This window comes from Symphalangus syndactylus, chromosome 13 (assembly GCF_028878055.3).
Source record: "Symphalangus syndactylus isolate Jambi chromosome 13, NHGRI_mSymSyn1-v2.1_pri, whole genome shotgun sequence".
Classification (NCBI taxonomy): domain Eukaryota; kingdom Metazoa; phylum Chordata; class Mammalia; order Primates; family Hylobatidae; genus Symphalangus; species Symphalangus syndactylus.
Window position 1 is genome coordinate 20,069,035 of NC_072435.2, and position 24,143 is coordinate 20,093,177.

Sequence of the window (24,143 nt, forward strand, 5' to 3'; positions counted from 1 at the left end):
AATCTACTTTCTGTCTCTGTGGACTTTTTAGCTTTTTGGTGGAGGCTTATGATTTGTAGAGATGCATGCAGGGAGCACCTCAGATAACCAGCTGTGATAGCGAAGAACAGAACATCTCTGGCTCCCAGAAGCCCATGTCCCTTGTAGCTGAGGCCCTAACTTCACAGACAAGCTTTGCCTACCCATAACACACGTGGGGCTTTACTTCTCTGTCTGGCTTCTCAGTGCACATTTGTACGGCCACGTATGACCTTAGTTCCTCCCCTGCCCTTGTTGTGTAGGGTCGATTGTATGAATGTCTTTCAGTTTGCTTACATGTTCTCTTGACTGCATTCTCCCTCCTGCTTGGGCTGTTATTAACACAGCTGCTACAGTGGGCAATACCATGTGTGGCTTTTGGCTGGGTGTTTCTTTTTTTTTTTTTTTTTTTTTTTTTTTTTTTTTTTTTTTTTTTGAGACGGAGTCTTGCTCTGTCACCCAGGCTGGAGTGCAGTGGCGCAATCTCGGCTCACTGCAAGCTCCGCCTCCCGGGTTCACGCCATTCTCCTGCCTCAGCCTCTCCGAGTAGCTGGGACTACAGGCGCCCGCCACCACGCCCGGCTAATTTTTTTGTATTTTTAGTAGAGACGGGGTTTCACCGTGGTCTCGATCTCCTGACCTCGTGATCCACCCGCCTCAGCCTCCCAAAGTGCTGGGATTACAGGCGTGAGCCACCGCGCCCGGCTCAAGGCTGGGTGTTTCTTTAACTGTAATGAGGAGCTAACAGAAGGTTTTAGCAGAAGGTGGCATGATCTGATTCCCATTTCAAGGGTTCCAGTTGGGGAATGGGTGGGAGCAGAATGGAGAACAAAAGATGAGTGTTCAACTAGATCTTCTCAACTGCTCTTTGGAATCACTATGATTCCTGTTACTTTCCTGTGGATTTTGTAGCATATTACCACAAACATGGCAGCTTAAAAAAAAAACTTTATTCTCTCAAAGTTCTGAAGGCCAGGAGAGGGTCCTTCCTTGCTTCTTCCAGTTTCTGGTGGCCTGGGCTTCTCACTGCATCACTCCAATCTTGAAGGCTGACAGCTTCAAATATCTCTGTTCTCACTTCATATTGCCTTGTCTTCTATGCATCGTTGCTATGGACTGAATTGTGTCCTCTAAAATTCATATGTTGAAGCCCTCATCTCCATTGTGATGATATTTGGAAATGGGGCCTATGGGAAATAATTAGGGTTAGATGATGTCCTGATAGTGGGGCCACATAATGGGACTAATGCCTCATAAGAAAAAATGCCGGGCCGGGCGCGGTGGCTCACACTTGTAATCCCAGCACTTTGGGAGGCCAAGGCAGGCGGATCACGAGGTCAGGAGATCGAGACCACGGTGAAACCCCGTCTCTACTAAAAATACAAAAAAAAATTAGCCGGGCGTGGTGGCGGGCACCTGTAGTCCCAGCTACTCGGAGAGGCTGAGGCAGGAGAATGGTGTGAACCCGGGAGGCGGAGCTTGCAGTGAGCCGAGTTTGCGCCACTGCACTCCAGCCTGGGTGACAGAGTGAGACTCTGTCTCAAAAAAAAAAAAAAAAAAAATGCCTTTGGGAGGCTGAGGCAGGAGGCTTGCCTGAGGCCAGGAGTTCAAGACCAGCCTGGCCAACATGGTGAAACCCTGTCTCTACTAAAAATATAAAAATTAGGCCGGACACAGTGGCTCACACCTGTAATCCCAGCACTTTGGGAGACCGAGGCAGGCAGATCACCTGAGGTTGGGAGTTTGAGACCAGCCTAACCAACATGGAGAAACCCCGTCTCTACTAAAAAAATAAAAAATTAGCTAGGCATGGTGGCACATGACTGTAATCCCAGCTACTTGGGAGGCTGAGGCAGGAGAATCACTTGAACCCGGGAGGCAGAGGTTGCAATGAGTCGAGATCACGCACTGCACTCCAGCCTGGGCGACAGAGCGAGACTTTTTCTCAAAAACATGGCCGGGGTGGTGGCTCACGCCTGTAATCCCAACACTTAAACATGGCAGGGGGTGGTGGCTCACGCCTGTAATCCCAACACTTTGGGAGGCCGAGGTGGGCGGATCACCTGAGTCAGGAGTCTGAGACCAGACTGCCCAACATAGTGAAACCTTGTCTCTACTAAAAATACAAAAACTGAGCTGGGTGTGGTGGCACACACCTGCAATCCCAACTGCTCGGGAGGCTAAGGCAGGAGAATTGCTTGAACCCGGCAGGTGGAGGTTGCAGTGAGCTGAGACCATGCCACTGCACTCCAGCCTTGGCAATAAGAGCGAAACTCCATCTCAAAAAAAAAGAAAAGAAAAAATGTGGAAGAGCTCCACCCCAGCTTCCCCCAACACAGCAAGAGGAGAGTCCTCAGAATGAAACCTACTTTGCCTGCACCTTGATTTTAGACTTTCCCTTCCAAAACTGTGAGAAAAAATCTTCTGTTGTTTGCGCCATGTAGCCTTACGTTATTTTCTCCTCTGCCTCTCTCTTACGATTCATGTTAATTTGCATGTAGGGCGCACGAAATAATTCCAGGTAATCTCCCCATTTCAAGAACCTAAATCACAATTACAAATACCCTTTTTCCTAATAAGGTAACACTTCCAGGTTTCAGAGTTAGGATGTATATATCGTTGGGGGTCATTTTCAGTTACTTCAGTCCCAATTTCACAGATAGGAAAACCACTCCCAGAGAGTAGAAGGGACTGTTCAGAGCTCCACATTGTGACCTGTACAAATTCAACCCACTCCTGGACTTGGTGGGTGCCCTCGCCCCTTCTGTTTGCTGCCTTCCCAAAGCATCCTGTAGCTTCCAGGGAAAGGAAGGAGGGGGGAGGACAGGAGACACTCAGAGCCCAGAGTCTCATCCCTTTCCCTGCTAATAGGAATCAGGTCTCCTGGGAAAAATGGTTGATTCAAGGACTGTACAGGGACAGACTATACAGGGAAAGTCCTAGCTGAGCCTGAACACCTTGTTGTATTACAAAGTAAGAGGTGCCCAAAGAATGGTGGAAATATGTTAAAAGGACATAGATGCCAAACCTGATCAAACAGCTGGAGCATCAGAAAGAACAGTGACCGTCATTGGCTGATGCACAATAAATCCACACTACCCATGAGTCCTTAAGTGTTCTCAAAAAAAGAGATCCAGAAAAATAAACCCATCTGTCACCATATGATGCTGATTTTAAGCCAGCCCCTCACTCTGAGAACTTGGCATCAATCCTGCCTTCCCAAGGGGAACTGTATTTCAGGGGAACACATGGCCCCAGTTCTTGCTTGCTTACCAAAGAATGCCCACTGATAATTAGATGCTAGAATTTGAAAAAGCCTAATTTGCCAACCCATGATGAAATCCCTGCACTGGCCAGTATTATCTGCTTATGAGGTACATGGAGGGTGTGGTGTCAACATGGCTGCATAGGGGGAACCCGTAAGTACAGGGGACAGTCAGGCTGTCAGTGCTCCATGTTAGGGTTGATGACATGATCCCACCCTATAAATGCTGTATGTATTTTATGGCTTATAGATTAGACATCAATACAACTATCTAAAAAGGAGAAGGAGACGAGGTTCAAAGAACATATACAAATAGCCAATGAATGCTCCACATCAGTGTTCATCAGGGAAATGCAAATCAAACCGCAGTGAAATACTGCTTCACGCCCACTAGGATGGCTATAAAAATAACTGAAAATGACAAGTGAGAGTGAGGATGTGGAGAAATTAGAACCTTCATGCTTTGCTGTGGGAATGCAAAATGGTGTAGCCACCATGGGAAACAGCCTGGCCGTTCCTCAAACAGTTAAACACGATCCAGCAATTCACCTCCAAGGTATATACCCACATGAATTGAAAACAGGTGTTCAGGCCAGGAGCGGTGGCTCATGCCTGCAATCCTAGCACTTTGGGAGGCCAAGGCAGGTGGATCATGAGGTCAGGAGATCTAGACCATCCTGGCTAACACAGTGAAACCCCATCTCTACTAAAAATACAAAAAATTAGCTGGGTGTGGTGGCGGGCGCCTGTAGTCCCAGCTACTCGGGAGGCTGAGGCAGGAGAATGGTGAATGGCGTGAACCCAGGAGGTGGAGCTTGCAGTGATCCGAGATTGCGCCATTGCACTCCAGCTTGGGCGACAGAGCGAGACTCCGTCTCGAAAAAAAAAAAAAAGAAAGAAAGAAAACAGGTGTTCAAACAAATCCTTGTGCAGGAATGTTCACAGCAGCACTATTCATAATAACTAAAAGTAGGGCCAGGCACGGTGGCTCACGCCTGTAATCCCCACACTTTGGGAGGCCGAGGCGGACAGATCACCAGTTTGAGACCAGCCTGACCAACATGGAGAAACCCCATCTCTACTAAAAATACAAAGTTAGCCAGGGGTGTTGGCACATGCCTGTAATCCCAGCTACTCGGGAGGCTGAGGCAGGAGAATCGCTTGAACCCTGGAGGCGGAGGTTGCGGTGAGCCAAGATCACGCCATTGCACTCCAGCCTGGGCAACAAGAGTAAAATTCCGTCTCAAAAAAAAATCACTAAAAGTAGAAACAACCCAAATGTCCGTTAGGTAATTATTTAATGGATAAATAAATGTGGTGTATCCATACGACGGAATTGTGTGTCTATGTGTGCGTGTGCACGCGCTCTCATGGCAAGGTCTCTGTCATCAGACTGGAGTGTAGCGGTGCCATCATGGCTCACTGCAGCCTCGACCTCCCAGGCTCAAGCGATCTTCCTGCCTCAGCCTACCCAAGTAGCTGGGACTGCAGGCATGCACCATCATGCTTGGCTAATTTTTGTATTTTTTGTAGAGACAGGGTTTTGTAATGTTGCCCAGGCTGGTCTCAAACTCCTGGATTCAAATGATCCACCTGCCTTGGCTTCCCAAAGTGCTGGTCTTACAGGCATCATGAGCCACCACACCCCACCATAATGGGGTCTCCTTCAGCCTTAAAAAGGAAGTACTAATATGTGCTACAACACGGTTGAATCTTGAAAACCTTATGCTAAGTGAAAGAAGTCAGATACAAAACTCACATATTGTATGGTTCCATTTATGTAAAATATGCAGAATCTGGGGTGGGGGTCTGGGGAGGGATAGCATTAGGAGAAATACCTAATGTAGATGACAGGTTGATGGGTGCAGCAAACCACCATGGCATGTGTATACCTATGTGACAAAACTGCACATTCTGCGCATGTGTCACAGAACTTAAAGTATAATTTTAGAAAATCCAGAATCAGCACATTTATTTAGATAGAAGGTTAGGTTAATGGTTTCCAGGGACTGAGGAGAGGGGAGAAAAGTTTTTATTTTGTAGTGAGGAAATTGTTTTAGACCTAGATGGAGGAGGTGGTTGCACAGCATTGTGACTACACTAGAAGGCACTGTGTTGTTCACTTTAAAATGGTTATCTGTGTATTTATTGAGATAGGGTCTTGCTCTGAGTGCGGTGGTATGATCTTGCCTCACTGCAGCCTCAACCTCCTCGGGCTCCCATCTCAGCCTCCAGTATAGCTGGGACTACAAGTACACGCCATCATGCCTGGCTAAATTTTTTTTGTATTCTTTTGATACAGGGTTTGCCATGTTGCTCAGGCTGCTCTCATATTCCTGGGATCAAGAGATGCCCCTGCCTTGGCCTCCCAAAGTGCTGGGCTTACAGATGTGAGCCACCACATCTGGCCCCATCCTTGTTTTCAAAAGATGCTTCATGAGATTAAAAGATGAGTTCATCGGCCGGGCGCGGTGGCTCACGCTTGTAATCCCAGCACTTTGGGAGGCTGAGGCGGGCAGATCATGAGGTCAGGAGATCGAGACCACGGTGAAACCCCGTCTCTACTAAAAATACAAAAAAATTAGCCGGGGGTGGTGGCGGGCGCCTGTAGTCCCAGCTACACGGAGAGGCTGAGGCAGGAGAATGGCGTGAACCCGGGAGGCAGAGCTTGCAGTGAGCCGAGACTGCGCCACTGCACTCCAGCCTGGGCGACAGAGCGAGACTCCGTCTCAAAAAAAAAAAAAAAAAAAAAAAAAAAAAAAAAAAAAAAGATGAGTTCATCAATGTCTTTTTTTTTTTTTTTTTTTTTTGAGATGGAGTTTTGCTCTCATTGCCCAGGCTGGAGTTCAATGGCGTGATCTCGGCTCACTGCAACCTCCGCCTCCCGGGTTCAAGCAATTCTCCTGCCTCAGCCTCCCGAGTAGCTGGCATTACAGGCATGCGCTACCACACCCGGCTAATTTTTCTTTTTTAAATTTTTAAATTATTATTATTATTATTATTATTTGGAACAGAGTCTCTGTCGCCCAGGCTGGAGTGCAGTGGTGTGATCTCGGCTCACTGCAACCTCCGCCTCTCGAGTTCAAGCGATTCTCCTGCCTCAGCCTCCTGAGTAGCTGGCACTACAGGCGTATGCCACCACACCTGGCTAATTTTTTGTAATTTTAGTAGACAGTGTTTCACTGTATTAGCCAAGATAGTCTCGATCTCCTAACCTTGTGATCCGCCCACCTCGGCCTCCCAAAGTACTGGGATTACAGGCATGAGCCACTGTGCCCAGCCTAATTTTGTATTTTAGTAGAGATGGGGTTTCTCCACGTTGGTAAGGCTGGTCTTGAACTCCTGATCTCAGGTGATCCGCCCACCTCAGCCTCCCAAAGTGCTGGGATTATAGGCGTGAGCCACCGCACCCATCCTTTTTTTTTTTTGAGACAGAGTCTTGCTCTGTCATCCAGGCTGGAGTGCAGTGGCGCAATCTCGGCTCACTGCAACCTTTGCCTCCTGGGTTCAAGTTGCAAGGCTCTAGTGTCAGTTCGAACCCCGAGAGCGCACCAACAAACAACACGAGGCGGTGTGGAGCAACATGCTGTTTTAATGGGCGCCTGGGGCCGGGCGCGGTGGCTCACGCTTGTAATCCCAGCACTTTGGGAGGCCGAGGCGGGCGGATCACGAGGTCAGGAGATCGAGACCATGGTGAAACCCCGTCTCTACTAAAAATACAAAAAATTAGCCGAGCGTGTTGGCGGGCGCCTGTAGTCCCAGCTACTCGGAGAGGCTGAGGCAGGAGAATGGCGTGAACCCGGGAGGCGGAGTTTGCAGTGAGCCAGACTGCGCCACTGCACTCCAGTCTGGGTGACGGAGCGAGACTCTGTCTCAAAAAAAAAAAAAAAAAAAAAAATGGGCGCCTGGGTGTCCCAAGTAAGGACAGGGCAGGAGTTTTATAGTCTCCTTCTCCTGTAAACAGGAAGTGTCCTAGTCTGATGTAACTGCTATGTGGTACCCAGGGCCTCTCTCCCTCCATCTTCAGGGGTATGTGTCTTCTGGCCAGCTCTCTTCCTGCTTCTGCTATCTTGCTGACGCACGTTGCTGGCACAAATGGCCTTGCGTCTTGGGACTGGGCCTGAGAAGGGAGGAGTTATTTATCCCCCCAAGCTTTCAGGCCCCAGGGAGAATCTTTCACAAGGGATTCTCCTGTCTCAGCCTCCGGAGTAGCTGAGATTACGGGCACGTACTGCCACGCTCAGACAATTTTAGTAGAGACAGGGTTTTGCCCTGTTGGCCAGCCTGGTCTCAAACTCCTGACCTCAGGTGAACCACCCGCCTCGGCCTCCCAAACTGCTGGGATTACAGGCATGAGCAACGGCTCAATGTCTTAAACACAAAGCAGGCAGGGTGGAGAGTAGACCTTGTAAAGAGGGAGGGGACAAAGTCAGGGTGTGGCAAGTCTGGGCTGATCCCTCCTGGACTATGGCCTTGGTCACCACGGGTCCAGCAGGAAGATGGCTGGGAGAACACGGCTGGGTGGCTGTTCTGCCTCAGTTGCCCACCTTAGTAGGGAAGCACTTCTCAGAGTAGCCACTCCTGAGTGGAAAACACTGAACAATCTGACCAGACAAAATTCACAACACCCGGGTGGCACAGGAGCCTGAGACAAAGTGACAGGGCTGGAGAGGGCAGGGACCAAGACTTCATGTTGTGTGATTCCACTGATAGGAAATGTTGAGCAGACACATCCACGGACAGATTCCTGGGGACAGGGGTGGGGACGCTCCGGAAATGGGCTGAGCAATCTCATGGAGGTGATGGAAATGTTCTAAAACAGGAGAGTGGTGAAGGTTACACCACACGATAAACTGACTAAAAGTGACTGAATTGTACACATGGGAAATTATATGGCAGAGTTTGTGTCTTGGAGGTGTGAAAGGCTGTCCCCTGGGGCCGTGAAACTGGAGATGCCAAGCTTACACCTACTGTGGGTGGTGGAATTCCTCACTCCAGGGCAGTGAGGAGCAGCGGGTGCGATAGAGGAAAATTGATCAAATGGAGAATGATTCTAACCTGGCTTCAGTGGATGTGTTATCTTCTGGTGATGGAGCTAAAGCTTCACTGTGGCTTTTCAGGATGGAACCAGCCAGGTGTCCCACAATAGGGGGTTGGGGCTTTCCCCTTCACCTTAGAGCTTTACTCAAAACACATTTTGTGGCCAGGTGTGGTGGCCCACAACTGTAGTCCCAGCTTCTCGGAAGACTGAGGTGGAAGGATCCCTTGAGCCTGGGAGGATGAGGCTGCAGTGAGCCGTGATCATGCTGCTGCACTTCAGGCTGGGCGACAGAGTGAAACCCTGTCTCAAAAAAATAATAATAGCCAGGCTTGGTGGCTGACGCCTGTAATGCCAGCATTTCGGGAGGCTGAGGCAGGTGGATCGAGGTCGGGAGTTTGGGATTAGCCTGGTCAACATGGTGAAACCCTGTCTCCACTAAAAATACAAAAATTAACTGGACATGGTGGCAGGCACCTGCAATCCCAGCTACTCAGGAGGCTGAAGCAGGAGAATCACTTGAACCCGGGAGGTGGAGGTTGCAGTGAGCTGTGATTGTGCCAGCCTGGACGTCCATTGCACTCTAGCCTGGACGACAAGAGCCAAACTGCGTCTCAATAATAATAATAATAGGGCCGGGCACGGTGGCTCACGCTTGTAATCCCAGCACTTTGGGAGGCCGAGGCGGGCGGATCATGAAGTCAGGAGATCGAGACCACGGTGAAACCCCGTCTCTACTAAAAATACAAAAAATTAGCCGGGCGTGGTGGCGGGCGCCTGTAGTCCCAGCTACTCAGGAGGCTGAGGCAGGAGAATGGTGTGAACCCGGGAGGCGGAGCTTGCAGTGAGCCGAGATTGCACCACTGTACTCCAGCCTGGGCGACAGAGCAAGACTCCGTCTCAAAAATAATAATAATAATAATAATAATAATAATAATAATAAAGACCAGGCGCCATGGCTCATGCTTATAATCCCAGCACTTTGGGAGGTCGAGGTGGGCGGATCACAAGGTCAGGAGATCAAGACCATCCTGGCTAACATGGTGAAATCCCGTCTCTACTAAAAATATAAAAAATTAGTTGGCCATGGTGGCGAGCGCCTGTAGTCCCAGCTACTCAGGAGGCTGAGGCAGGAGAATGGCGTGAACCCGGGAGGCGGAGCTTGCAGTGAGCCGAGATCGCGCCACTGCACTCCAGCCTGGGAGACAGAGCGAGACTCCATGTCAAAAATAATAATAATAATAATAATAACTTTTGTGTGTGTGTGTACTAAAACCAGAACGAAACAAGAACATGGGTAATTTGAGAATGTGAATCGTATACAATCCATGCTCCAGTCTATACTATATTGTCCTGTGTTTCTCAGGTTTTTTTAAATTTGTTTGTTTGTTTGTTTTGAGGTGGAGTTTTGGTCTTGTCGCCCAGACTGGAGTACAATGGCGAGATCTTGGCTCACTGCCACTTCTGCCTCCTGGGTTCAAGCAATTCTCCTGTCTCAGCCTCACTAGTAACTGGGATTACAGGCCCCTGCCACCACACCCGGCTACTTTTTGCATTTTTAATAAAGACGGGGTTTCACCATGATGGCCAGGCTGGTCTCAGACTCCTGACCTTAGGCGATGCACTTGCCTCGGCCTCTCAAAGTGCTGGTATTAAAGACGGGAGACACTGTGCCCAGCCTGTTTCTTGTATTTATTTATTTATTTATTTATTTTTTGAGACAGAGTCTCACTCTGTTGCCCAGACTGGAGTGCAGTGGCGTGATCTCGGCTCACTGCAAGCTCCGCCTCCCTGGTTCACGCCATTCTCCTGCCTCAGCCTCCCGAGTAGCTGGGACTACAGGCGCCCGCCACCACGCCCGGGTAATTTTTTGTATTTTTAGTAGAGACGGGGTTTCACCATGTTAGCCAGGATGATCTCAATCTCCTGACCTTATGATCCACCCACCTCAGCCTCCCAAAGTGCTGGGATTACAGGCTTGAGCCACTGCCCCTGGCCTATTTTATTTCTTTTTTATTTATTGTTTTGAGACAAAGTTTTGCTGTCACCCAGGCTGGAGTGCGGTGGCGCAATCTCGGCTGACTGCAACCTCCACCTCCAGGGTTCAAGCAATTGTTCTGCCTCAGCCTCCCGAGTAGCTGGGACTACAGGCGCACGTCACCATGCCCAGCTAATTTTTGCATTTTTTAAATTAATTAATTAATTAATTATTTTCTGAGACAGAGTCTCACTCTGTTGCCCAGGCTGGAGTGCAGTGGCGTGATCTCAGCTCACTGCAACCTCCGCTTCCTGGGTTCAAGCAATTCTCCTGCCTCAGCCTCCCTAGTAGCTGGGATTACAGGCACGTGTACACACCTGGCTAATTTTTGCATTTTTTGGTAGAGATGGGTTTTCACCATGTTGGCCAGGCTGGACTCGACTGGCTGGTCTCAAACTCCTGACCTTGTGATCCACCTGCCTCGGCCTCCCAAAATGCTGGGATTACAGGCCTGAGCCACCGTGCCCGGCCTAATTTTTGTATTTTTAGTAGAGGCAGGGTTCACCATATTGGTGAGGCTGGTCTTGAACTCCTGACCTCGGGATCCATCTGCCCACATCGGCCTCCCAAAGTGCTGGGATTACAGGCGTGAGCCATAGCAACAAATTTTTTTTTTCTTTTGATAGGGAGTCTTGCTTTGTTGCCCATGCTGGAGTGCAGTGGCAAGATCTCCGCTCACTGCAACCTCCGCCTCCCAGGTTCAAGCGATTCTCCTGCCTCAGCCACCCAAGTACCTGGGATTATAGGCACGTGCCACCATGCCCAGCTAATTTTTGTATTTTTAGTAGAGACAGGGTTTCACTATGTTGGTCAGGCTGGTCTGGAACTCTTGACCTCAGGTGATCTGCCCTCCTCGGCCTCCCAAAGTGCTGGGATTACAGGCGTGAGCCACCACGCCCAGCCTTTGGGTTTTTTAAACTCTTCAAAATTAATCCAAGGGCACAGTACAGGTCAAGATGCTGGGACCCTGGCAAAGCGCCCGTGGTTGTTGTGTTGTTTTCAGTATTGTCTCAGCTTAGGTCTCCTTCTTCCGGAGTTCTCAGGCCTGTGTCCACAGGGCTGGTAGTACCTTCTTCTTTGTATTTTACATATGAAAGCACATTAAATCTTTTCTCTGTTGTAAATATTCCTTGCCCCCACCCGCCTTTGTTGACAGCCCTCAGTACCTGTATGGATGCTGTTACTTTTCTGGTAAATCACAACCGCAACTTTCCTGGTCCCACCCATTTCTTCTACCACCTTCCTGGCTCCACCAGGGCCTGGGGCTGGGCCTCCCTCCAGCTTCTCTCTAAGCTGCAGCCTCAAAGGACTTTCTGGAGTATACAGGGGATCCTGCCATTGCCCCTTCCCACCTCACAGGGCTCCCATGTCTTCTCTGTCCCATCGGAAGGGCTCAAGTCTTCACTGCTGCTATTTGCCTTGCCAGGAACCACCCCTCAGCCTCCACTCCTATCTGCCTTAAACCAGGAAGCATTTCTGCAGGTATATGCTTAGTGCCTGCTCCTGGGTATATTCATTTAGTACTTGAAATGCCCCCACAACCACTGTGCATGGATCATGGGACCTGTATTCCACACCTGGCACAACCCAAACCCACTAGGATGGGGCCGGGTTTGTGGACACAAGGACTTGAGTGTGACTGCCACAGAGGGGGAGCCTGGATGAAAGGCTGGCCAGGAAGTGATGGAGGGTGGAGGGAGGTTGGGATCCTGACTGAGATGGAATCAGGCACAGCCGAGAGGTTCTGGAAGACTCCTTGGTGGGAGCTGTCTGTTCTCTGACCCATGCTGTCAGAGGGGCCCTGCCTTAGCCAGCTGAAGAGGCCCAATCACCCTGGAGCTCAATTTCTTCTGCTCCTTTCACATCTGTGGTCATTGTGCTCTCAGAGAGTCTTCCCTCAATGGCCACCATTTCCCATCTCAGGCCTTGGGCTTATCGTAGAGTTGTTTTGTTTTGTTTTGTTTTGTTTTGTTTTTTGAGACGGAGTCTCGCTCTGTCGCCCAGGCTGGAGTGCAGTGGCGCAATCTCAGCTCACTGCAAGCTCCACCTCCCAGGTTCCCGCCATTCTCCTGCCTCAGCCTCCTGAGTAGCTGGGACTACAGGCGCCCGCCACCACGCCTGGCTAATTTTTTGTATTTTTAGTACAGATGGGGTTTCACCATGTTAGCCAGGATGGTTTTGATCTCCTGACCTCGTGATCCACCCACCTCAGCCTCCCAAAGTGCTGGGATTAACAGGCGTGAGCCACTGCGCCCGGCCTAGCCTGGAGTTTTTAATATTTGCAGGCCACATTGCCCTTCTCCCTAGCTTGTCAAACCTGTGTTCTCAGGTACACATTTATTCCTTGAAATGCCCCCACAACCAGTGATAAGGTCTTTGGGTTCATATACACACACACACACATACATATATGAACACACACACACATATATATACACATTATTTTTATTATTATTATTATTATTATTATTATTATTTTGAGATGGAGTCTTGCTCTTGTCGCCCAGGCTGAAGTGCAGTGGCGTAATCTCGGCTCACTGCAACATCCGCCTCCCGGGTTCAAGCTATTCTCCTGCCTCAGCCTCCCTAGTAGCTGGGATTACAGGCGCCCACCACCATGCCTGGCTAATTTTTGTACTTTTAGTGGAGACAGGGTTTTGCCATGTTGACTAGGCTGGAACTCCTGATCTCAGGTGATCTGCCCACCCCAGCCTTCCAAAGTCCTGAGATTACGGGCATGAGCCACTGCGCTGAGCCCTTTTTTTTTTTTTTTTTTTGAGACAGAGTCTCCCAGGCTGGAGTGCAGTGGCGTGATCTCGGGTCACTGCAACCCCCACCTCCTGGGTTCAAGGAATTCTCCTGCTTTAGCCTCCCAAGTAGCTGGGACTACAGGCACCCGCCACCACGCCCAGCTAATTTTTGTATATATATATATTTTTTAAAGATGGAGTCTTGCTCTTGTCACCCAGGCTGGAGGGCAATGACACGATTTCGGCTCACTGCAACCTCTGCCTCCCGGGTTCAAGCTATTCTCCTGCCTCAGCCTCCAGAGTAGTTGGGATTACAGGTGCCCGCCACCATGCCCAGCTAGAGATGGGGTTTCACCATATTGGCCAGGCTGGTCTCAAACTCCTGACCTCAGGTGATCCACCTGTCTCGGCCTCCCAAAGTGCTGGGATTACAGGCATGAGCCACTGCGCTCGGCCAATTTTTTTTTTTTTTTTTTGAGACGGAGTCTCGCTCTGTCGCCCAGGCTGGAGTGCAGTGGCACAATCTCAGCTCACTGCAAGCTCCGCCTCCCGGGTTCCCGCCATTCTCCTGCCTCAGCCTCTCCGAGTAGCTGGGACTACAGGTACCCGCCACCACGCCCGGCTAATTTTTTGTATTTTTTTAGTAGAGACAGGGTTTCACCATGGTCTCAATCTCCTCACCTCGTGATCCACCCGCCTCGGCCTCCCAAAGTGCTGGGATTACAAGCGTGAGCCACCGCGCCTGGCCCCAATTTTTGTATTTTTAGTAGAGACAGGATTTCACCATGTTGGCCAGGGTGGTTTCGAACTCCTGACCTCAGGTGATCCACCTGCCTAAGCCTCCCAAAGTGCTGAAATTATGAGACTACAGACGCCACCATGCCCAGCCTTGTGAAAAGATCTTTAGAGAGAAAAGGAAAATAACCCTTGAGGCTGCAGCTCTCACCTCCCTTGGCTGCTTGAGAGAGGTCAGGGTTTGGTTTTCTCCTTCCTGTGTTCATCCTAGCCCTTGGGCAGTGTCTTCCACCCCTATCTTGCCCTAATCCTCCAGGCCCCATCCCTTGTGGCTGAGACTTTCTCTAAAGCCACCCGTGTCCTCTCCTTCCTACCCTGAATCTGTCCCTTTTTGCCCTTCACTGCTGTCAGGGCAGCTATTGTTTCCTGCTAGGACTCCTGAGTTTGCCACCCCACTAGGTGCACTGTCTTCCCTCCAGCCCCTTAAACAGGCTAATAGGGCTAATGGGACATGGCTTCCCCCGCTCAACACGCTGCAATCCTGCCACTCAGCCAAAGGTTCACTCATTTGTCTTGCCCAAGGGAGGGCCGTCCTCCCTCCTCAGAGGCCTCATGCACGCTTTCCCACCTACCCTTATGCTCTTCCCAAAACTCAACCCAGTGAAAGCAGACCCAGTGGGTCCAGCAGGCCATCGTTTGAGTCTGAACAAAGACGATGATGTCAGGTTATTAGATTTGTGTGTTTTTTGTTGTTGTTTTGTTTTGAGACGGATTTTCACTCTTGTTGCCCAGGCTGGAGTGCAATGGTACGATCTCAGCTCACTATAACCTCTGCCTCCCGGGTTCAAGAGATTCTCCTGCCTCCACCTCCCAAGTAGCTCGGATTATGGGCGCCTGCCACCACGCCCAGCTAATTTTTTGTATTTTTAGTAGAGACGGGCCAGGCACAGTGGCTCATGCCTGTAATCCCAGCACTTTAGGAGGCTGAGGCGGGGGGATCACCTGAGGTCAGGAGTTTGAGACCAGCCTGGCGAACATGGCTAAACCCTGTCTCTACTAAAAATACAAAAATTAGCGGGGCATGGTGGTAGGCGCCTGTAATCCCAGCTACTCAGGAGGCTGAGGTAGGAGAATCGCTTGAACCTGTGAGGCGGAGGCTGCAGTGAGCCAAGATCGTGCCATTGCGCTCCAGCCTGGGGAACAAGAGCGAGACTTTGTCTCAGAAAAAAAAAAAAAAAGTAGAGACGGGGTTTCACCATGTTGGCCAGGCTGGTCTCAAACTCCTGACATCAGGTGATCTACCTGCCTCAGCCTCCCAAAGTGCTGGGATTATAGGTGTGAGCCACTGCGCCCAGCCTAGACTTGTGTTTTGATGAGGTTTCCCACCTGGCACATATCTTCCTCCCCCTGACCTCCAAATACCACATCTACAACACAAGCACCCAGTAGCTGTCCTGGGTGAAGGACAGGCATCCTGACCTTGTCTGTCTTCTGGAGGCTTTGTTCTAGTCATGCGTTTGGACAGTTGGTTCCCTCTTTCACTCCCGAGTCCCTCTGTCCTCTGGGATAGGGGAAGTGAGAACTGCTCCCTGAGGAATGAGATCACGAAGGGGCCTGGTAAAAGCTGGGAAGGCACAGAAATAAAGCTTTCAGTGAGGGAAATGTGAGGAATGGGTTCATCAGATGGGAAACAAATAGTGGCATTTACTGGACTCTCACTGTGTGGAGGCCCTGGGTCTCACCAGATGTATTTGTTTTCTATCGTTACTATAACAAATCACCAGAAACTCCATAGGTTAAAACAATATCCATTTATTAGCTCACCATTCCATAGGTCAGAAGCCCAAGTAGGTCTTCTGTGGGTCTCATAAAGGCTAAAATCAAGGTGTGGTATGGACTGAGCTGCTATCTGGAGGCTCTGGGGAAAAATTTACTTCCAAGCTCATTCAGGTTGTGGACAGAATCTAACTCCACGCACTTCTAGGGCTGAGGTCTGTTTTCTTTTCTTTTTTTGAGACGGAGTGTCAAAAAAAAAAGCCCAGGCCGGACTGCAGTGGCGCTATCTTGGCTCACTGCAAGCTCCGCCTCCCGGGTTCACGCCATTCTCCTGCCTCAGCCTCCTGAGTAACTGGGACTACAGGCGCCCGCCACTGCGCTCGGCCAATTATTTTTTGTATTTTTAGTAGAGACGGGGTTTCACCGTGTTAGCCAGGATGGTCTCGATCTCCTGACCTCGTGATCCGCCCGCCTCGGCCTCCCAAAGTGTTGGGATTACAGGCGTGAGCCACCGCGCCCGGTCTTTTTTTTTTTTTTTGAGATGAAGTCTCGTTCTGTCGCCCAGGCTGGAGTGCAGTGGCGCGATCTCAGCTCACTTCAAGCTCCGCCTCCCGGGTTCATGCCAGTCTCCTGCCTCAGCCTCCCGAGTAGCTGGGACTACAGGCGCCCACCACAACGCCTGGCTAATTTTCTGTATTTTTAGTAGAGATGAGGTTTCACTGTGTTAGCCAGAATGGTCTCGATCTCCTGACCTCGTGATCCACCCGCCTCGGCCTCCCAAAGTGCTGGGATTACAGGCGTGAGCCACTGCGCCGGGCCATGAGGTCTGTTTTCTTGCTGGCTGTTGTTGCAGCTCTTCTCAGATTCTCAGCATGACACCTGTCCTGTTGCATTCCCTCTCATGGACCTCTCTACCTTCAAAGCCTCTGGAACCCTTTTCCTACTTCAAGTTTCTCCACCTTCCTCTTCTCCCTTTAAGGAGCCTTATGATACCTTGGACCTACCAAAATAATCCAGAATCATATCCTATTTTAAGATCAGCTAATGAGTAACCTTAATTATGTCTGCAAAAACCCTTTCACCATGTAGTGTAACTATTCATAGGTGAGATAATAATATTTACAGGTTCTGGGGATTTGGGCACGGAATCTTGGAGGGGGCCATTTTCAGAATTCTGTCCCCCATACCAGATTGACTTGCAATGTCCCAGAATCTCACAGGGTCTAGCTCAGGGGAGGCCCAGAGCAGGGTGAGGCAGTTGTCTGTTCCTGTCTGCGTTGTAGTAGAAGGTGCCAAGGCCGAGATGCGGTCCTCTCCCCAATCCCACCCACAGCGGGCGGGCCTGGAGCGTCTGCAGTAGTGGTAGCTTGCCTGCGCCTCCTGGCGGCCAGGGACCGAGACCTACTTCAGGTCTCACCCGTGTCACAGGAATAAGGCCACTTCCCCGGTTCGCAGTGGGGTTTAAACTGGCCAGAACAGGTTGGGGACTTGGGCCGGGAACTGCCTTCCCATTCTGCATTACAGGGCGTCTGCGGATTGATCGCGCAGGTCCGCCACACCCCTGATCTCCGGGGCGACGCCGGAAGAGTGCTGCTGTCCGGAGAGTCCTCGCGACGCGGCAGCCCTAGCCTCTTCGACTTTGGTTCCGACTAACAGGAGAGCCGGAGTGCGGACTGGCGGGAGCTGATCGCCATAAAAATACCGGAAACGTGCTTCGGCCTAGGGTTTCCCCTGCGCCGCCGCGACCGCAGGCTTCCGTTCCGGCGGCGTAACGGCCCGGAAGTGCGGCCTTGTAGTCGGTGAGGAGGCGGCGGCCACGGCAGATCCTGGTGCCTGAACAGGAGTCGGAGGTGGGGTCGAATGGGCATCCCCCTGCCGCAGGGCGGGCGAGGAGGCTGGGACGTGCCAGGGGAGGGGCACCTGCGCTCCGCTAGAAGCGCACGCTGCGAACGCGAGGGGGCGCTGCATGACCGGGGTACGGCGCGGGCCAGAGTGCGGGGTGGCCGCGGCGGGTCAGAGGGGTGCTTTGGGCGTAGGGTAGGGCGCGGGCAATGGAGCAGAGTATGGGAGAACGCGCTCGGGGTAAAGTACACGGCGCGGCGAAGGCGTGGCGGGAGTGTGCGGCGCCGGACCTGGGAAGCTGGCCTGGGCGCCGGGTCTCGAGGGCAGGCCTTTGTTCTGAAGTGTCCAGGCCGGCCTTGCGGCGTCGGGACTGAGGAATGGAGCCCGCCGCGGGGCGGGGCGGGGCGGGAAGGGAAGGGAAGGTCTCTCGGGTTGATGCGCAAGTTTCCGTCCCCGTCGGCCGGACACAGATTACAAGCCTTTCAGGTGCTAGGTGAATACAGATGGGGCGGGTGCTGCTTGCTGAGTTAGCCTTTGCGCGGGCACAGGCCTGGCTTTTTTGAGGCATTGCACAGAAGGCTCAGAACGGGGCCGGGCAGCGGGGTGGTGTATCCGGATCTGTAGTCTGGAAAAGCTCCCTCTGGCTGCCGTGTGGGGAACAGAAGGGGAGGCGAGGGGCGCGGAGACACCAGCCAGGTTTCTTCATCCGTCCAGGACAGCGGGAACGGGGCAGTGGAGGTGCTCGAAGTGGTCTGAGGGTCAGATATGGGGCATGCAAGAAACGGAGGCGTCTGGCTGAGCAAAGGGACGGCGGGTTGGGCATAAGGAGCCGGAGGGGTTGAATCTTGAGACCCCAGTAGAGCCCGAGGGTGTAGGGGTAGCATCAAGCCGAGCCCACTCTGGGGCTTTGTGACTCCAAGGGAGAGACAGGCTGGTGGAGCCTATACGGATGTCAGAGCCCAGAGCTCCTACCCTCCTCCCTTAGACTGGAGGTGTGTGCAGTCTGGGTGCGGGATGAGCCGAGTATCTCATCCCTTGTTTGAAAGAAGGGGAAACAGGCCGAAGGATCACGGTTTACCTGCTTGATGGATGGAGTAGCAGAACTCCTCAGATTCCAGGGTCCTCTGGGGACTACCCCTCCCCTTTCTGGTGTCTGATGTTGGGCCGTGTCCCCGCTTGCTCCATGCGCACCTATCCAGTCACACACCCCTGCTCATTCCACACTTCCCCTCTGTGCCACACCCACACCCTGGGCCCCACAGTCCCCATCGAGATGGCAAGAAGCTGGGGCTGCGGGAGCCACCTCCCTGCTTGCTATGCTAGGGGCTGCCAGGGACCATGTACTGGTTTCCCTGGGGCATCTCCCAAGGTAATGCCCAACCTTTTACCCTCAGCCCTTAGTGACTAGGCACACCCAGAACCACTCTGCCCAGGAAGCAAGTCATGCCATCCCACTCCTGCGAAAGCCTCTGTATATACTAGTTAGGGTGACCTGGTTCAGAGGCAGCAATCCTGCCTATGCACAGGGTGTCATACTGGGGGGATGTGGCTAAAGGAAACCAAAAGGAGCTGCCAGCAGGGGTGGAGGAGGAGTGGAAGCTAGCAGGGTAGAGAGCAAGGTCTGCTCAGGGTGAGGCAGGTTAGCCAGTTGGGATGGGGGTCCCTGGCCTCTTCTACACACAGGGCTGCCCTCTTGGAGGGGCACATGGGGAGGCTTAGGGTTATTGGAGTTGGGGTGGGGTGGGTGAGTCAACAAGAGTAGGCCAAGGCCTGAACCTTTTTTGGGGCAGTGAGCGAGGCCAACACCCTCTCCTAGGGGTGTGCTAGGGTTTGCAGTGTTAATGGGGGGCTGTTGACCGCCTGGCCGGGTCTGAGGTGGGGGGAGGAGGGAGTGCTGGAGTGTCCTGTGTTGGGAATGGGGACTGTGAAGGGCAGCTGGGGAAGGATGGGTTAGCGCGCCTTGGAGTGTGGTGCACTCTTGAGCCCTGTCTTGCAACAAGGGGTGAGGTGACAGGGACGTTGGGACAGATGGGGGTCCTCAGTTGACCTCTCCCTGCCCTCCTCTTGTTCTGTGCAGATGGCGGCTGCAGAGGCTGTGCACCACATACACCTGCAGAACTTCTCACGATCTCTGCTTGAGACCCTCAATGGGCAGAGGCTGGGGGGGCACTTCTGTGATGTGACTGTGCGCATTCGTGAAGCTTCGCTGCGTGCCCACCGCTGCGTGCTGGCGGCCGGCTCGCCCTTCTTTCAAGACAAGCTGCTGCTGGGCCACTCTGAGATCCGTGTACCTCCGGTGGTGCCCGCACAAACGGTGCGACAGCTGGTCGAGTTCCTGTACAGCGGTTCGCTCGTTGTGGCGCAGGGTGAAGCTCTGCAGGTGCTCACGGCCGCGTCGGTGCTTCGCATACAGACAGTTATCGACGAATGCACGCAGATTATCGCCCGCGCTCGAGCCCCGGGCACCTCTGCGCCAGCCCCTCTGCCCACCCCTGTGCCCCCGCCACTCGCACCTGCGCAGCTGCGTCACCGCCTGCGCCACCTGCTGGCTGCACGTCCCCCGGGGCACCCCGGTGCTGCACACAGCCGTAAGCAGCGCCAGCCCGCGCGTTTGCAGCTGCCTGCGCCCCCAACACCTGCCAAGGCTGAGGGGCCTGATGCTGACCCCTCACTGTCCGCAGCCCCTGACGACCGAGGTGACGAGGATGACGAGGAAAGTGACGATGAGACCGATGGTGAGGACGGCGAAGGTGGCGGCCCAGGCGAGGGCCAGGCACCTCCTTCCTTCCCAGACTGTGCTGCCGGCTTCCTCACTGCTGCTGCTGACAGCGCGTGCGAGGAGCCCCCTGCACCCACTGGCCTCGCTGACTACAGTGGTGCTGGGAGGGATTTTCTTCGGGGAGCTGGGGCAGCTGAGGACGTATTTCCAGACAGCTATGTATCCACTTGGCATGACGAGGATGGCGCTGTCCCCGAAGGCTGTCCCACTGAGACCCCTGTCCAGCCTGATGGCATACTGTCTGGACCCCGCCCGCCTGGTGTGAAGACCACAGGGCCGCCCGTTGCACTCTTCCCCTTTCACTTGGGTGCCCCTGGGCCACCCGCACCACCCCCTTCAGCACCATCGGGGCCAGCCCCTGCGCCCCCACCCGCCTTCTACCCCACACTCCAGCCCGAGGCAGCCCCCAGTACCCAGCTGGGGGAGGCCCCAGCTCCCTCTGCTGCTCCCACCACGGCCCCCTCAGGCACCCCTGCTCGCACCCCAGGTGCTGAGCCACCTACCTATGAGTGCAGCCACTGTCGCAAGACGTTCAGCTCCCGGAAAAACTACACCAAGCACATGTTCATCCACTCGGGTGAGCCAGGGCGGGAGAGGAGAGGGAGCAATCTCTCATTGGAGAGTTAAACCTGAGGGGGCATTGAGCACTAGTTACAGGGCACTGGCACTGTTCTGTTACTTTTGGGTAGCAGGGGGCCTGGAAACTGAGCCTTCCCCCAAGTGCAAGGTATGTGGGGGAGGAGAAAGCCCCGCTCTGTGGAGCAGCAGGCACTGGCTTCTGTGGAGGGGGATCCTGAGGCTGGGTTGGGAAGCAGGAGCCTGTCCTGGCCTTTGGAAGGGTGATGGTGGAACCTTGAGCAGCCTAGGATGCACGTGATGGGGACGGAGCCTTGGCAGGGGGTCCTGGCAGGTTGGGAAACTATGCTCCTGGGAGGCTTCTGTGTCTCTCTGGTTTCCAGCAGTCCCAAGTGCCAGCCCAAGGGATGGGCTGGCAGCAAGGGAGGATGGGTTTACAGGCCCAGGGGTAGAAAGCCCTCAGAGGTGGTGGGATGAAGGCACCAGGAACTCCTGAGACTGGGGCAGGAGTAGGAAAACAGGTACAGTGTGGGGACTCCACAGCTGCAGAGGACCCCGAAAAGCTGTGGGGAGGTTCCCTCAGACCTTGGCTGTGTCAGGGAGGCGGCTCTGCAGTGCTGCAGGAGAGGTAAAGAGTGGGAGGATGGTGCTCCCTGGGGGCTGAGATGGAGGACAAAGGAATGGAAAGCAGAAGCCTGCTGAGCATTGTCAGAAAAAGCAAAAATCTGGCTGGAAGGCCACAGTGATAGTGAGGGGGGTTTCTGCAGGGGCTGGAACTTGGGATTTGACTGTGAGTGGTGGGGAAGCCATGGTGTTCTAAGCTGGGGAGTGACTGAGATGTCAGTTTAAAGTCACCTCTGGCTGCCCTGGGAGAAGCCAGGGGCCTGGGAATAAGGGAGTTGGGTGATTAGTCGCCAGGGAACTGCCAGAGGCCCCAAGGTAGTGCTGGCTGTGTGAAGTGTGATCTGAGCCAGATGCCTGGGCCTGATTAGTCTGGGGTACCCTCTGGCAGGCACTGCCTTTCAGTCCCCTGCCAGTGAGACAGGCTTTTTTTTTTGAGACTGAGTCTCACTCTGTTGCCCAGGCTGGAGTGCAGTGGTGTGATCTCGGCTCACTGCAACCTCTGCCTCCTGGGTTCAAGTGATTCTTGTGCCTCAGCCTCCCAAGTAGCTGGGATTACAGGCATGCACCACCACACCCGGCTAATTTTTTGTATTTTTAGTAGAGATGGGGTTTCGCCATGTTGGTCAGTCTGGTCTCGAACTCCTGCCTCAAGCGATCTGCCCGCCTTGGCCTTCCAAAGTGCTGGGATTACAGGTGTGAGTCACCACGCCTGGCTGAGATAGGCATTTTGTTAACACCTGATGAATCTAGGGGGGGACTCAGCCTGCCTCCCCTCCCCTAACCCAGAATGAGGAGCTCTCTCTATCACACCAAGGACGTTATAGTGGCCAGTGGGCAGGGGTTCTGGGCAACTGGGGGTTCCTGCAGGAAGGTGGCAGATGTGCCCAGGTCCCTCCTTATGAAAGGGCACTGGCCTTGTCAGACTGAGTTTAGGAGACTCTATGGGCATGGGCGAGGGGGCCAGGTCCGAGTGTCTCCCTGTGCCGGGTGGGTAGGGGTTGAGGGGGAGGGTCCCTGAGGGTAGAGGGAGATCCCAGTGGGCAGTCCAGATGGGCAACAGATGTTCCAGACAGGCTGGGTTCCCTGCAGACAGGGTGCTTGCCGGATTTAGGGGTGCCCTGTCAGACAGTGGTATCCCAGGATAACAGAAAGGGGGTCCCTGCCAGGAAGGGATGGGAGAGAGGTACCTCACAGTGTATGAGGGTCCCTGTTGGGCAGGAAAGTCCCAATGTGAAGGGAGGTCCTGGAGAGGAGGGGGTGTCCCTGCTGGGCAGGAAGATCCCATAGTGAGAGGAGTGTTCCCTGATAGGCAAGGGATCCCGGGGTGGTGGTTCGGGAGGGGAGGGGAGCCCCTGCTAGGTCCAGGCGCCCAGGGTGGGGGTGGGGTGGGGGCGGGGAGCTGTAGAGTCTGACTTGCGTTCGCGGCCCGCCCTGTCGTCCGCAGGGGAGAAGCCGCACCAGTGCGCCGTGTGCTGGCGATCCTTCTCTCTACGCGACTACCTGCTCAAACACATGGTCACGCACACCGGCGTGCGCGCCTTCCAGTGCGCCGTCTGCGCCAAGCGCTTCACGCAGAAGAGCTCGCTCAACGTGCACATGCGCACTCACCGGCCCGAGCGCGCGCCCTGCCCCGCCTGCGGCAAGGTCTTCTCGCACCGCGCGCTGCTGGAGCGCCACCTGGCCGCGCACCCTGCGCCCTGATGGGACTGGGCCGTGGCCACGCCCGCTGCGGGACCCGTGGTTCCCGCCACTAGACCACGCTCCCTCCTGAGCGCAGGTCCCCTCTCTCCCTTCACCCTTTCTCCATACCAGGGCCTAAGTCCGCCTTACTCCTCTCCTCCATGTACTGGAACCCTCCAGGTGGTGCCGGGCTGGGGCTGGTTAGACCACTTCTGAGAACTAGACCATTTCCTGCGTAAACCGGGCGCTCAGGCGCTTGGACCCGGCCCAAGATTTGACTCCGGTTCTCACCCCGCCCTCTCCTGGGGTGGGGGTGGGGGCTGGGGGGCCGCTCGCCTGCCCCAGGGTCAGGCTGGGCAAGGTCCCTAGCTCCCTACCCAAGCTATTATTGCCTCATGGGGCGCCTAAGGAGACTCAAGTGGACCCATCATATACGGGGGCTGGGCCTCGGGACTCTCTAATAAAGGACTGTAGGCCATGGGGCCTAAACCACGAAGCTGTGAGCACCTGGCTCAGTGCGTGCCTTGCCCTCATAGACAAGCTGTGGGTGTCAGGGCTCAGCGTCCCTGTTCTTGGGTGGCATCCATGCAGCCCACAGGCTGTCCTGGGCAGGAGCAGGATGGTCCACTTTGTCATGTAGGACCTCTATTCTGTGGGGGCTAAGGTGGGCTGCATATATAACCGGCACTTGGTTCTCTTGGATCCCTCAGTCTTCTGGGGAGTAGGATAGGCAGGCCACATCTGAGGTGGGTCTCCGAGAGGGAAGCCACATGAAAGCCCCATCAGACTCCTGGTTGCTGCTGTCCACGACCTTTGAGGCCCCTCCCATAGATCTTCCAGCGATGCTCTAAGGGCCTTTTGGACTTAAGACTTCCTCTCCGCGACCCTGACGTAGGTGGCTGAGCACCTTACTTGTGGGGAGCCCAGGGGGATCTTTGGGGCCAGGTTGCACTGAGGGTATATGAGCCCCCATATATCTGCCCTTGGTGCTGGGGGCAAAGTTCAAGGAGGGCTCCGATGGC

General features: G+C 53.6%; 1 protein-coding gene and 1 long non-coding RNA gene across 7 annotated transcripts in view; one reads left to right on the plus strand and one right to left on the minus strand.

The window, feature by feature from the left end:
* ZBTB45 (zinc finger and BTB domain containing 45) overlaps positions 1-23,617 on the plus strand; it is a 29,442-nt gene extending 5,825 nt beyond the window's left edge. Inside the window, exons 2-4 of one of the 6 annotated variants that reach the window (XM_063615256.1) lie at positions 17,145-17,470; positions 19,540-20,818; positions 22,886-23,617. In XM_063615256.1, the coding sequence (XP_063471326.1) occupies positions 19,540-20,818; positions 22,886-23,142 (1,536 nt within the window). In that variant the 5' untranslated portion in view covers positions 17,145-17,470 and the 3' untranslated portion in view covers positions 23,143-23,617. Of the gene's footprint in view, positions 1-15,644; positions 17,956-19,539; positions 20,819-22,885 lie in introns of those variants that run through there. The other 5 variants (XM_063615255.1, XM_055239083.2, XM_055239084.2 and 2 more) reach the window with 5 other exon arrangements.
* On the minus strand, positions 15,641-19,546 carry LOC134732229 (uncharacterized). The gene is made up of 2 exons (XR_010115179.1): positions 18,541-19,546; positions 15,641-18,214 (listed from the first exon to the last, which is right to left on the minus strand). It is a non-coding gene; the product is annotated as an uncharacterized lncRNA (long non-coding RNA).
* Positions 23,618-24,143: the final 526 nt, after the last annotated feature.